General features: G+C 50.8%; 1 protein-coding gene across 2 annotated transcripts; it reads right to left on the reverse strand.

Annotated features, from left to right (window-relative positions):
• Positions 1-1339: 1339 nt before the first annotated feature.
• SLC16A8 (solute carrier family 16 member 8) lies at positions 1340-13205 on the reverse strand. Of its 2 annotated transcripts, none has more exons than XM_084633640.1 (5): positions 12779-13205; positions 8502-8800; positions 7698-7841; positions 5418-6287; positions 1340-1844 (listed from the first exon to the last, which is right to left on the reverse strand). In XM_084633640.1, exons 2-5 carry the CDS (start codon positions 8728-8730, stop codon positions 1462-1464), a joined length of 1626 nt encoding a protein of 541 aa, XP_084489766.1. In that variant the 5' UTR covers positions 8731-8800; positions 12779-13205; the 3' UTR covers positions 1340-1461. The 2 variants fall into 2 exon arrangements, with proteins under 2 accessions (XP_084489766.1, XP_084489765.1); XM_084633639.1 differs by having other exon boundaries at positions 1341-1844; positions 12820-13205.
• Positions 13206-14271: the final 1066 nt, after the last annotated feature.

Raw genomic sequence — 14271 nt, forward strand, 5'->3', positions numbered from 1 at the left:
ATTGCCAGCTACTGCTTTGTGCTGCCTATGCTGGGAGAGAGAATCTGACCCTGGGGTTGTATAACACTTCATGAGATGAAACTGAATAAAGGAAAATGTTGCCTGGATAGCGGGAATCCCTTGCCACCAGTGAGGGCCGTGTAGACTGAATTAGTTTCCCAGAAGATGGGATGGAGGCTCCTTCTCTTACATCACTTAAAAGTGCTAATGAACTAACTAATCTTGATGCTCCAAAAATGGTCAGATTTGTTTGTGAGTTTTTTAGATAAATTTTAATGTGAATACAGTGCTGGTTACAAGCTGAGTTTCCTACACAGACAGAGGGGGTAGCTATAGTGCTCTTTGTGTCGTCGTCGTCCCCGAGTCTGTCTCAGCTGAGTCCTGGATGGAGGGGCCCAATCGTGGTTGCAAGCCCCCTGGCTCATTCAGGTCTTGTCTCTCTTTGAAAACTCCTTATTGCAACAAATCAATACTGCTTGTGTAGTAGCAGCTGGAGTGTGACCTTCTCTCTCGCTCTCTCTCTCTCCCCCCACCAAATTTGGTTTAGCTGGGCTATCGGCTGGTAATGTCTCTACCCCCTAGTTCATATTTGAGGCAGTGACCTGAAGCGAAATGCCTGTTTTGCAGCCCTTGAGATCCCTGCCATACAGCCCTCTGGCTTCTGATCCCTTGGTGTTGTAATAGGTCCCTTGAGGTGCTGCCATGGGGTGTTTGAGGTGAAGTAATTCAGGAAACTGGAAGGAAGGGCTTTGGCTAGGAGTGTCATAGTAGACCCAATTCTAAAGCAGATTAAGTGTGGTTTAAGCATGGAAGGGAAGGTTGTTCTCTTAGAATCCAGAAATCCATCTCTTAATCCTGATTTACTATTTGCTCAAACACCCTCATTCATTGCATCCTCTGGTTGCTGCTTGTTCTTCTGCCTGAACATTGATTCCTTTATATAAGGAGTTTTCTTTTAGTTAAACACACTCCCCCAACCCTCTTGTAACCATTGCTGCCACATGGATCATCCCTTGGGACATGGTGTGTTTTTACCTGGCCCCAAAGAGAAACTCTTCCTGCTCCGTGTCGTTCCCTCACATGTCATCTACTCTCGCCTTGCAGATTCAGCCTATGGGGAAGAGTCATAAAGAGCCCCTAATGCTTAGGGTGATAGTGCAGAGGAAAAAGTAAAGTTCTCTGGCTGCCTCTGCTGCTGTTTAAAAATATTTCCCGTAGACAGTTTGTAGGGGAGGCTGGTTTTCAGGGTCTCTGGGCCTGTGTCGAATACATCAGTGTATTTGCAGTATACCGTGACATGGATATTATATATATATAAAAATTCTGTCTCTTGTTCCTTGCAGCTCCCCCACCCCAGCACAATCTCCCCCTCCAACCCATATTCCGTCCCCCATTTACTTGTCTCCAAACCAGGCCAGTCATACACTTTAGCATTATCTCTTAGTCCTGGTTTTTCTCTTGCTAAAAACTCTCTCTCTCCACTGTCGAGCCAGAGTTGCATTCACCTGGGACTGGTACTGCCCCCTCACCCGCAGGCTGCTCAACCCCATCTGCACTACGGTCCTCTGCTACATGGTTCACCGCATCGCTGTCCATGACGACAGCAGTGTTGGTGCTGTGGGACAGATGGTGGTTGTCACCAGCATGGTCCTCCACATCTGACTCTGCCTCTTCAGTATCACTGCCACCCCCTACCGAAGGGGTCTTCTCTGGCTGGGGTGTCTTCTTCCCCTGATTCAGGCAGCAGTAGGTAGCCATGCCCAGGAAGAGGGAGGAGAGTACAACCTCTGAGCCAGCCAAGTAGAAGATGATTGCGTAGTTCTTGAATGCATCCACCAAGTGTCCTGATAATCAAATGAGAAATAATTAGGGTTAGACTGTCAGCAAGTCTTTTCCAATGATATGGAAGTCGCTGAGATCAGCACCTCAATGAGCTGTGCTGGCTGAGAAAAACTGAAGGGATGTGATCCAAGAGGTTAATCTGTGACACTGCTTGTAGCTACAAATTTGCCTTTGTAATCATGACACCGTGCTGATGTGGTCTGACACTACTCCATTCCATCTTCCCAACATCACAGTGTGACGACTCAGAAGAGGCAATGGAATCACATGCAATGCTGCAGCATAATGCTTGAAACCCTTTGGGGGCCCTTTGAATTGTCCCACAAATTAAGGCTTATGGAATAACTCTGTGAAAGTCAGGATTGTCCTGTGTGTGTGGTGGGACCCTATATGTGACTCCAGGCCGGGTAAAGAGTAGGGAATAGTAGGGGGCAAATCTTAACACACAGCAAGCCCTGTCATCCCCTCGAACCTGCAGACCAAGCAGCAGCTAAGTAGGGTTATGCCAAGCAAAGTGACACTGTTACTTTCTTCCCATTCAGTTTCTGCTCCCTTAAGTCAGATCAACTGTGTTTACCAACAGACTCAAGCTTCCCCCACCATCAGGCCCCTACAGCTGCCAGGCACTATGGGCTAGATTCTGTTCGGCTTGGCATAGGCTGAACACATAAGCTTAGCCACAGTTCCATTCTGCCAAGGTTATGGTGACAGCTATTCCCTTGTTATCCTATTTTACAAACAAACTGCTCTCAATGTATAAAGATGGTCCCAGCTTCATTGCTGCAGCACCCTAAGTCCCTCTCTCATCCCACTATTGTCCTTGTCCCTCTCCACCATTCTGTATTGACTTACCCAAATAACCATAACCCTCTTTGAATCACAACTGGATGCCTTCCCAGAAGATGTTTGACTAAAGCATACGTTATTGCTCTCAGTGCAGGGGTAACTGGGTGAGGATAGCAGGCCAGTGTTATACAGGTCAGATTAGACCTATCCCTTCTGGCGTTAAACTCTGTGCATAAATGGAGAGAAGATAAAGCATCTCTCCCTCTCCAGACTGTTCAGATCCCCTCATGGTCTCCTCCTTCCCTTTTCTTTCTATTGCCATTTCTTCAATGTTCCTTCCTTGAAAGGAGATGCTCTGGTGCTGCACGCAATATTCAATAAAGGCCTGTTTCTCCACCCTTTGCATTTTTGGCTGTTGTGTCACCAAGCTCTGGACACTGACAGGCCCACCAGCAATGCTGAGCTAATGTCCCCTTCCCCTGCCACCACAGCTGCTTCATTAAGCCCCATGAATCATTACCTCTGTCTCACAATGTATTTCAGAAATCTCCCTGAAGTGGGCCAGTGTCAGCCTGTTTGGGCCTGCTACCCACCCTGGGAACTAAGCGTATTCCTGTTTGGATCAGAGAAGAAAAGCCTCTCTGAAAACAGAAGAAAAATTGTTGTTGTTAGTGAGGGTTTTCACAGTGACCCAAATTAAGCCATAGGTCTGGTCCTCTCCTCCCCACAATCATAGATATCATAGAAGTGTAGGACTGGAAGGAACCATAAGAGGTCTTCTAGTCCAGTCCCTTGCTCTGAGGCAGGACTAAGTATTATCTAGACCATCCCTGACAGGTGTTTGTCCAACCTGCTCTTAAAAACCTCCTGTGACAGAGATTCCACAACCTCCCTAGGTAATTTGATTCAGTGTTTAACCACCCTGACAGAAAGTTTTTCCTAATGTCTAACCTAAATCTCCCTTGCTTTTGCCTTCAGAGGCCCTAGTGCAGTGGTTCTGAAACGACCCCTTTGGCATCTTACTTAGTGTCCCGGACCCCTATCGTTTCTGGTATGACTGGAACACCCCTGCCAGCGTGAACTCTCATACATGGTGTGTGAGAGGCCACACTGTGCGGAGGATGCCATCTGGAGAACAAAATGGTATCCTCCATGCAGCAAAAATGCTGGAATGCTGTTCCGGCATTTTTCTGACCCTGGCTCAAGGGATGGACCCCCCCCCATGTAACCCACAGAGGCTGGAGACCCCACTTTGGGAGCCTCTGTGCTAGTGGAGGGTTTGATTTAACATGGCAATGGGATGGTTGGCACAGCAGGGGGAAGAGCTCAATCACGCTGTGTTTCATGCACTGTCATGTCATGGCTAGAGATTGGGTTCAAATTTTGGCTTAAGGAAAGGAGCAGAGGGGTGTCAATCTGGGTCCTGGTAGGCATTTGCCTACAATACAGCAGAAAAACCTCAGTGAATAATGTATTCAGTAAATTTGTCCTTGTTTTCCTGTTTGCAAGTTATCCACTAATAGACTCTGACAAGGACTGGTCACGTTCATCGAACACTTTATGCAAGCTACTCCCTCCCAAGGGAACAAACTATTCACTATTAGTTACAAAGAGTGAGTGATGAACTCACCTTAGTCACAGGCATATTATTGCCATTCCATAGGTGCTGGAACTAGGGGGGCTGCCGCACCCCCTGGCTTGAAGTGGTTTCCACCATCTACACGGTTTACCATTTAGCTTTCAGCACCCCCACTGTACAAATTGTTCTAGAGCCCCTGTGCCAGTCCCTTATTGATTGAAAGACTTTGAATCTTCTCTCTAAAAAAGATTTTGAGATGGCCCTGTGCACAATTCTGGCAGGGATGCATTGCTACAAACATTCATGAGACTTGTGCTTTCCGCAAACAAAAATAGTCACGCTCATGAATATGCACAGCAACAAAGCAGAAGGGCTGTGAATACTAATGAGAAGTTGCTGGTTTTTAGACACATTAATGTTCACAAATGCTTTTTGCAGTATTTGCCAGGCTTTAACAACAACATAACCTTCTCTTCTTACCCACGCAAAGCAATAGCAGGGGGTGCTATTGGTCAGGATTAAGGAACACTGGGGGTAGATCCCACTATAGGTAGCCCTAACTAAATGCTCCTAGTTTCTAATTTTTTATGAGCAAAATAATAGAATTCACAAAAAGAATCTCTCAGCACACCGGTTATATCAGTTTTGTTGTGCATTGGGTTGGACTCAGATTCTTCATTTCAGATGGTCTTTTTTTATAGGGACAATTGAAATGAAAAACCAGGTAAGTATTTTACTGTTAAAGTATACTTTATGAAAAATTGATTAAAAAAAGAGAAGTGTATGTACTCGCATACACACATCATAAAGCAGGGGCACCTTTTTCCCCCACTTGTGCAAACAGAGGCAATGAAATAGTCCCTCATTCATTCCTCTCTAAAGATAGGAGTTGAACTATTCAACTCCCTTCAGTAATCTGCTTAGATGTCCTCTCCCTCAAGGAATTAAAGAGGTGCAGCCTCATGAACCCTTCAGATGCCAGGTACTGAAGCCACCCCACCCTGCTCTGATATCTAGGATGCCATTGGATGACTATGGATACCATTCCACCAATCAAAAATTAGGGCTAGAAATATGCAGTTAAAATGCCTGGATGCTTCCAAATTCTTGAGAGAACTTAACCATTAGTGTTACCCTGTTGGTCAAGAGTCCCAGTGTCAGGCCGGGAGGGCAGTTGGGTGACCGACAGCTCTCTCAAGCACAAACATACCTGCTGAGGGTGGCCCAATGAGCACAGCAAAGGCTTCAATGAGCAGGACCAGCCCAATGGCACTGGAGAACTTCTGGGATCCAACAATGGCCATGAGCACCTCAAACTGCAATGCACCCACCATGCCGTAGGAGATGCCAAAGAAGACACAGAAGATGACCAGCGCCGTGTACGTGTTAGCCCTGGCACTGCAGATGTCTGTCAGGCCATTGAAGAGCATAGCAAAGCTGAATAAGTAGGCGACATGGGGACGTATCCACTTCAGCCCGGCCAGCATCCCACAGGAAGGGCGGGCAAAGATGTCTATGAAGCCAATGATGGACAGCAGGAAGGCAGCTTCTGTGTCTGGCACTCCTATGTCTTTGGCATAGTTGACCAGCAATATGGGGGGCACAAAGAGACCCAAGACCATGATGAACTTAGCAATGGAGTAAATGACAAACCCCCGGTTGGAGAAGATAGAAAAATCCAATAGCTTCTTCCCTTTCCTGGGCTGCTTCTTCTTCTTGGTTTTCTTTGACTTTTTGACTCCATCAATGGTGCTTATGGCCTCCTCTGCCCTTTCCCCAATGGGCAGCATCTCCTTGGCTTCATATTTGTCCTGAACTCTCTCCATCTTCCGCTTCATCCCTGCCTCAAGGGGTCTCATGACTGCTCCACAGGTGCAGCAATTGAGCAGCAAACCCCCCATGATGAGGAATCCCCCTCGCCAGCCAAACTTCTCGAGCAAGACCTGCCCCAACGGAGAGAGGGCAGAGAGGAAGACAGGGCTCCCAGCTGCAGCAAGCCCATTGGCCAGAGGTCTACGTTTGTCAAAGTAGGTGCCAAGCATGATCAGGGAGGGCTGGAAGTTCAGAGCCATACCTAGACCTGTGTGCAGGGGTAGGGGAAGGAGGAGATGGAGAGAGTAATGGGTGAGATACCACAGAGACAAGAGGACCACAACAAATGCAACCTCTCAGAGATTCTGCATGCACACACCTAGCCCAAAGACCCTGTCATGTAGTTTAATTCTCTTCCCAAGTCTTAGACTCTCCCACTTGACTTACTGTATGAAACTCATAGGCAGAGGCAGGACCAGATCCCAAAGAGCTTATATTGCACTGGGACTCACCCACTGTCACCTGCCTTTGCTACCCCGTTCTAACTGGCAGGCCTTCTCTGAGGGCCTGTATCAGGACTTCTCCATCACCACTTTACTTGGGCTATTACCCGTTAAACTCTTGATCAGTCCCACTGTGACCCCACCTCAGGCTGTTCCATTGTCAGATTGCATCCAGAAGAGAAAATATTAATGGACCAGCGTTTGGGTTTTTTTTTCCTGTTACTATGGGTTCTTCTTCCTCCTGGTGCGTGTGTCTCTTCCCTTCTCAGAGCTCAGTGGTTTCCCCCCACTCCATACCCTAGTGACTCTGCCTCTGTATGAAGACGGCTGTGTGGAGTTCCTTCTCTAGCCCATCCAATCTTGCTAAATCAATTGATGAGCCAGACTTAAGGTGTTTCTCCTGCCAGCCCCTGAGTGCTGAGCCGATCGTCCTCACAGTGCTCTCAGCCTTTGCCAGCCAGAGAACGAGGGTCTTGGACACTGAGGTCCTTCGGCCAGGTCTGATTCCATCTATGCAGCTCCAGATGGAGGCAGGCAGGAGTCTCAGTCACAGCCCAGACCCCTCCTCTTGCCTCCTCCAGCCTCAAGAGCCAGTGCCATAAAGCTGCTGCCATGGCAGGCTGTCCTCCCAACAGCCACGTCAGCTCCCTGAGCACATCCACAGTAAGGAGAAAATCCTCTTCCCTCAGCAACCAAACTTTGTTTCTCCAGAGCAAAGGGGGGGCGGGAAACACGTCATGAAGCTGTGTGTTTCTCGCTCAGTCTCCACTTCTCTCCCCTATGGCCATGTAATCCTTCCATTGACTTAGACCCCTTTATTTCTCCATCATCCCTGCCAGTGTTCCTCACAAGTCCTCACTCTGCCTTGTCTCCCTCAGGTAGCAGCTTGCCAGCCTGAACTACATTTAAGCATGTGTCTTGCTCACACAGATCCAGTGGAAGCACAGACAGGGCCTCTCTATCATCCCCTGCCCATCTCTCCCTGCCCATCTCTCCCTCCCCTCTCTGCCTTCACATATTTATACATCTCCAGTCACCATGGTAGTTAGACATCATCTATGTCCCTTCTGTCTCTATCCCTGCCTATGTCATTCTCCCACCCCCGGCCCCAAGCTGCTGGGATCCGACAGGTGCACTCCCCCAGCTGCAGCGCTCCCCCTCCGTAGGGCTCTCACCTGTCAGCATGCCAGCCGTCAGGTACAGCTCAATAATGTTGGTCGTGAAGGAGGCTAGGATCATACCAGAAGATGCCAGGAGCCCACCGACAAGCATCACAGGCCGGCACCCAAACTGGTTCACCATGATACTGCTCACAGGCCCTGAATGGAAGCAGAGAAGCCAGAGTGAGAACCGGAGAAAACAAGGAGTTAGGGCAGCTATGACCAAGTGACTTCTCCACACGCCTGCAACATGTGAATGCAGAATGCTCAGACCAAAGGAAATCTCCCTCCCTCACCGTCAGCTCTGCTCTGGAGGTAGAGCGTCAGCTCTAGGGTCCACACAGAGTAGCCCTGGCTCCACACTGCCACAAGGGTGACCTGGCTTTGATTCCTTCTTTCCATGGCGCAAGAAGAGACTTGGTGTAACATGGAGACAGCTATACTCTGCTTCAGTGAGGGCAGCAAAAGGGAAGAGAGGGACCCCCTCCGGCTGACCAAGGAATGGAGCTGATGAGCAGGCAAAGAGAACTTCAGGGTGCCAATGGAGACATAGGGGATGTCTGAGGCATGGGGGACGAGGGGGCATAGATTAGGACATTGCATGCTTATCCCCTTTTTGGGAGGGGTGTTGGGGACAGAGGTCTCTCGCCCTGCCCCAACTCCCATTTGGTTTTAGTGCAGAGGCGGGTTGGGAAGCATAAAGAGAAGGTTAAAGACCCAAAGGAGACGTCCGCTCTGTGCCGTGTCCATGTCTGAGTGGGGGAGGGCTAAAGTGGGGGTTTGTTGGAAGGGGGACGGGGCTCACACTAGCGTTCTCACCTGTGCCATACAGCATGGCCAGCATGATGGACGAGATCCAAGCTGTGTCGCTGTAGCCCACATGGAAATCGTGCATCAGCTCCTTGAAGTAGACGCTCACTGCCTTAGGGAAGGCGTAGGAGAAGCCGGTGATCACAAAGCAGCCCAGCAGCACTATCCAGCCCCAGCCACCATCTGGGGGCTTCACCGAAGCTGGCAGCTGGCCCTCCTCTGGGTCAGACCTCCCCATTTTCTAATTTGGGGGAGGGGACCCAATGCCAAGCGGGGGAGAGCGTGCAGTAGACACGGATCTCCAAGAGCTGCAGGATGAGAAGAGCATGCAGGACACACGGTTACAATGGCAGCTCCAGCCTTCCGCCCGGCAGTCCACCACTGCCTGTTGAAGTGCTTACATTCACTTGTGCCAGTATTTGTTCCCACCTTCTCTGACCTCTGCCCCCTCGTCACATGGAGCTGCAGCATGGTCTAATGGCTAGGGCACTGGAGTGGGAGTCAGGAGACCTGGTGCTATTCTGAACTCTTTGCCACTGACCTGCTGTGTGGCCTTGGGCATGTCCCCTCACCTCGCCTCCTTGTGCCTGGTTCCCCTCCCATGCTTTGGCTGCCTTGTCTAGTTAGGCTGGAAGCTCTTCAGGGGCTGTTTCTCAAGCAGTGTTTGCACAGCGCCTAGCACAACAGGACTCTGGTTTGGGTTGGGGCCTAGACATGCTATAAACCACCACTTGTGCTCCCTGCAAGCACACTACAGACAGCCCCCCCCCCCCACACACACCCTCTTTCTGAGCTGCCGAGGAGACAGATTTTTGAAAGGGGAGGCAAGCTAGAGCTGTAGGGTATTTACATGCCAGAGGGATTAGGGCTCTGTACCTATATAACTTACTTTGCCAGAACAAAGGCAGGGTGAGTTGGGGGTGGGGGGTTGTCTTGTGAGTTTCTCTCAGAAGCCTTAAGCTGGACAAGAATTTTGCTCCCACTGGCCAGTCTGGGTTTGTTTTTCTCACTTCCACAGTCCGTGCCAGGGCGCCCGTTGGGCCCTTCCCAATGCTGAGCATGGTGGACCCTGGGAGCATACAACAGCAATACAGGGAGGCCACAGCCTCTCTCCTTGTCACCCAATAGCTTTCCCATGTCTCTGCAGGAACACACCCTATGCTTTGGCTATAACTGCTAACACACAGCACTTTCTCACTGCTGGTCAGAGCGTGGATTGCACATGGTATGACAGGTTCCAGAGAATCCAGGTGGATTTCCCCAGGCTTAGCTCACAGCTTGCCATGACACTTTCCTCTCCTGGCAACGCAGGTTTCCCCTCTCCTTCCGAAACGCCTCTCCCCACCCCATTGCCACTGGCTGCAGTACTTTGAGCGGACAGGTCACTCTTTGATGATGTCTCCATTCCCTGCCTCAGCCAGTCCTGGGAAGTCCCAGCCTTCACTCTGATCTGGGACTGCCATGAGCCAAGGAGGCTCTCATAGACAAGGCACAGGATAGGGAAGCAGGAGATCTAAGCTCTATCCCCAGCTCTGCTGCAGACTGTGTGTGTGTGACCTTGAGCTAGTCATCTCCCCTCTCTGTACCACCTGCATAACAGAGAGTCTATTTCAGCCCCCTCACCACAGAGGTGCTCATGTTTATAAAGTGCTTTGAGATCCTCAGATGGCAGGGCAGAGTGGCATTATTCAGGGTAAACAACCTTCATGGGGCAAGAGTCAAATTTGGAGAGCAGCCCCTTCTTCCCCAGCACCAGCCAGCCTCAGTAGTTTTGTGAGATTGCTAATTCCTCGCAGGGGGTGAAGGGCTGGTGTGTCACAACCAAACTGGTTATGGTGTAGGCTGTTGGCAGGTCAATATGGCACAACTAAAAATAAAAATAGGGCTGGGTGTTTCCAGGGGGTGTCTGCAAGGGGGTGAGCAAGGACTATGTAGCACCGCACCAGCTGAAATGGGGAGATTGCCTGTGGGCCTACAGTAAGGGACGCTGTTATACCCACAATGCACTGCTGGGCTGATTTGCATGAGAAGGCACCATTGGCTTTGGGCCAGTTGTCACTAATCAGGTTTCTGAGCCAGGCTCGGCACGTAGAGGTAGGCACAGGGCTGGTGACCCCAGATGCCCTCAGCAGAGTCTCCCTTCCCCGCACCAGGAGGAACCTTCTTCTGGAAAAACGTGGTCAGTTGTCCAACCACAACACACTGCTAGGGGCAAGTGCCGTGGGCCAAGCTCCATTGAAGCGAAGCTGGAAAGGCTATTTCTGGCATTTCTCCCACAAGGCCTAGTCCAGTGCCGCCTAGTCAACAGTCACTGGGAACCTGTCCCACAGGAAATCAATGGCCAGAGGGATCTTGCTGTGAGGGTGGATTTAAGCTGTCTTTCCTTTGGACGGTTCTAGCCAAATGGTCCTCACATGCAGAACCAGCATGTGCTGCGAGCTTCCGAAATCAGGCAGGCAAGGGGCCAGCAAGCTCTGCCCGGTGTTTCAGCCCATTTATAAAGGGCTCCAGCTCCCCCCACACACACACCGGCTCAAGCATTCTCTACCTGCAGCCAAGCAGCACCAAGAAACTCATTCCAGACATAAGACTTGGCGCTCGTACAGCACCTTAAGCGTTCAAAGTGCTGCATGTACATTACCCCATTAATATTCATACACACAGATGGGGAAACTCAGGCACAGAGATGATAAATTACTCGCCCAAGGCTACCCAGGGAGCCAGCAGCAGAGTCAGGATTAGAACTCAGGAGCTGTGACTCCCCCCATGCTGTGTTTATTTATCTAGCCCCTACTGCCAAAAAGAATCTGAGCCTTACAACCAAGTCTCCCTGATTCAGTGCAAATGAGTGACAGCAGTAGGAAAGGGCTGTGGGAAAGGCATTTCCACGCTAAGTATTCACCGGTCGGGGTGAGGATAAACCCAGATTCTGCTGTCAACCACCAACAGTTCTAACCTTTTACTGCTCCAAATGATCACGTCAAACAGTGGCACCCCGGCAGGTTGATTTAGCAACACTCCACTCTCCGCTCCGCCCAAAACCCCTCTCCAGCTTACTAGCAAGCAAGTTACTATTGTATTACAGAGCACGTGCTCTAATGGAACAAAGATTCCCAGATCAGTCTTGGACCTGGACCACTGACTGGCATCATCTGATGCATGCAGCTGTGCTGGAGGAGTGTCTGCTGCCAAATGCACGCACCCAGGCAGACACAAGGACACCTGCCCCAGATTCTTGCTGTTCATTCCTCTGCTCATCCTTACGTTTGTCAAGCTGGTTGAAACCTCTGTGCTCAGCACCATGATCAGAGGTTTATTGGGAAGTGGGGAGGCATAAGCAACATGTGTTCTAGCTTGAAATGTTCAATAGCTTCTAGGCAAGGGCATTGATTTGACCCTCTGGCACACACCTCCTCATTTGCAAAACATGGTCTGATGTGCCATTTACTCCAGGCTCTGAAAAACAATATGGGGAGCGTAGGTTTCCCGCTCAGAAGTTCACAACAAATGCACTGGCTATTCTGATCATTGCTACGGGGGTTGTATGCACTGATGTACACTGTGTCTGGTCCTTGCACACCACTGCTCACTACTATTTTCTCCAGTGCTGGGAAGGTTTGTTTGGATATTTAAAAAACTCAATTCGCAGTTTAAATACACACTAACGTAGATGGATCATTGGCACACAGAGGCTCCTCCCCGAACACTAATGCCCAACGCATCACACCTGCATTCTCAGCGGTCTCCATAGCACCCATCACCTTTGTAGCTCAGTGTGCTGATGCCTCTGTTATGGCAGGGCGAGATTTACCACCAGTGCTAGAAAACCCACGTGCAAGGGCAGCGCACTAATGGTGAGAGTCAGACCCTCAGCCTTTGTGTGCGGGGTGGGCTACACCCCGGGAGCTAGCACTGAGAATCGTCCTCCATGCACAGCAGGATCCCACCACTAGGGAGCTGTCCCAGACCCAACCGCTGAACAAAGTGGGATTCACAACTCGAGCACGCTGGCACTAGGAGTCAATGGGATCCACTCACTAGTGCCAGCATTCTCCTCCAGTGTCCCAGCTCAGTGGGGTCCCTGCTCCGGGTGATGGGCCAGGGCTCACACTCCCAGCCTCTAAGGGCAGCGGATCCACGTCACAGAGGGTGCATGGAGAGCGCAGCCAGAGAGAATTAGATAAGCTTTCCCTGGCACAGGCTGACCTATTAATAGGCTATGCCCTGAGACCAGCATTAGCCTGGGCGGCAACCAGGAGAACAGCCTGCACACACCACTAACCTACCAAATGAATCAACGGTCGTCAAAGTGCATCTGGATACAAACCTCGCAGGACGGCGGCTGCCTGTTCACCCTCCGAGTGCCGGGGGGCCGATCTGCGTGGCGCTTCTTGGCTCCAGGAGGAGCACGTTAGCTTAGATGGTGTCTTTCGGGGTTAGCTCCATGGCAGATGCCTGGCAGCAGCCTGCTTTGTTCTCCTGAACAGCAAAGTCCCCCCTTCAATCTGGATTGCAGAAAATCCTGCACTGCTTCCTGTCCTCTCCTGAACCACCTGCTGCTGGTGGGGTCATGCAGTGATCTCCAACTGCTGCAGAGACACCCCCCCACTCCCGCCAAGTCCTGTCCGCTGGGAGTCCCTGGGTGCAGCACAGCTTGCAGCTTGAGCCCCAAGGTGTTTACACTGTGGATGTGGGTCAGCAGCTGCTTATGTTTTAAAGTCGGCAAAGCATCAGAGGTGCTGATCTAGCAGAAACCACCTCTCCATTTTTAAGAAGCTTTTCCAGCCAATGGGAAGGAGCAGCCTGCATGCCTGGGCCAGAATTCCCCGGTAATCCCATGGCTCAGCACAGAGAGACAGCTGGGAGCCTGGCCAAAGATTCCTTATGGCTTCCCCTCTGCACTCACTTTCCTTAGCAGGGAGACTCTTAACATTTGTCTCTTGGCTTATCAGGATGGAGCAGCCTAAGCAACAACATCAAGGAGCTTTACAAAGCTGGAGCGTGAATGCGCAGTTCAATCAGTGGGACGTGCTGAAGAGGCGGGGCAGGGAAGGTGCAGTCCTGGAGCAGAAGGATGGGGCAGGGGGTGCAGTGGTTAAGGAGGGGGATAGGGTGTGGTGACGGAGCAGGGAATGCAGTGACAGGATGCAGGTGTTTACAGTGAATGGTGCAGAGGAGGCAGGGACAGAGCAGGGCATGGGGTGGAGGTGCAGTGACAGGACAAGGGTGCAGTGCTGGAGTATGGAGGTGCTGCAGTGGAGACAGGGTGCAATGATGGAGCAAAGGAAGCAGAGCCGAGAGTGGGCCCTGCAGGGAATGCTCTGAAGTAGCAAGCAGGTGCTTGGATTCAGTGCTGATGAGGGCCACATATGCTAGTAGATAGACAGGGGAGGAACATGGAGGCCTTCCTGAACAGCCTCCTTACCACTTGCCTGGGGTAAATTCTCCTTTTAAGGAGTGTGGAAAATCTCATGAGTTATTCCCGTCTCCTCGTGGCATAAAGCTGGAGGGCTGGTAAGAGTTCACCATGGTTTGACCAGGGTTCCCTTCTGTTGCAGGCTCCACAAAAAAGCCAAGTGAATGGAGGGCAGGGCTGGCGGTCTAGCACACTCCAAACGGCACTCACCCGGAGCAGGCAGAGCCGTTGGCGTTAGGATGGTGGGGCTGCTCTGGGGCGATCAGTGCGCATAGAGTGCCAGGAGGAATGCTACCAGGAGGAACACAGTCACCAACCATAAAAAAAGCAAACCCGTGGGGGTGGGGTGCAGAATTCAGGCAG

The sequence above is a fragment of the Lepidochelys olivacea genome (assembly GCF_965140295.1).
Source record: "Lepidochelys olivacea isolate rLepOli2 genome assembly, chromosome: 1".
In the NCBI taxonomy this organism is placed as follows: Eukaryota; Metazoa; Chordata; order Testudines; family Cheloniidae; genus Lepidochelys; species Lepidochelys olivacea.

Coding starts and splice junctions, on each gene's coding strand:
- SLC16A8 (XM_084633640.1), bottom strand. CDS start 8,730: ATGGGGAGGTCTGACCCAGAGGAGGGCCAGCTGCCAGCTTCGGTGAAG. Junction 6,288..7,697: donor GACGGCTGGCATGCTGACAG/GTGAGAGCCCTA, acceptor CCCTGCACACAG/GTCTAGGTATGGCTCTGAAC. Junction 1,845..5,417: donor CATTGGGCCACCCTCAGCAG/GTATGTTTGTGC, acceptor TTTGATTATCAG/GACACTTGGTGGATGCATTC.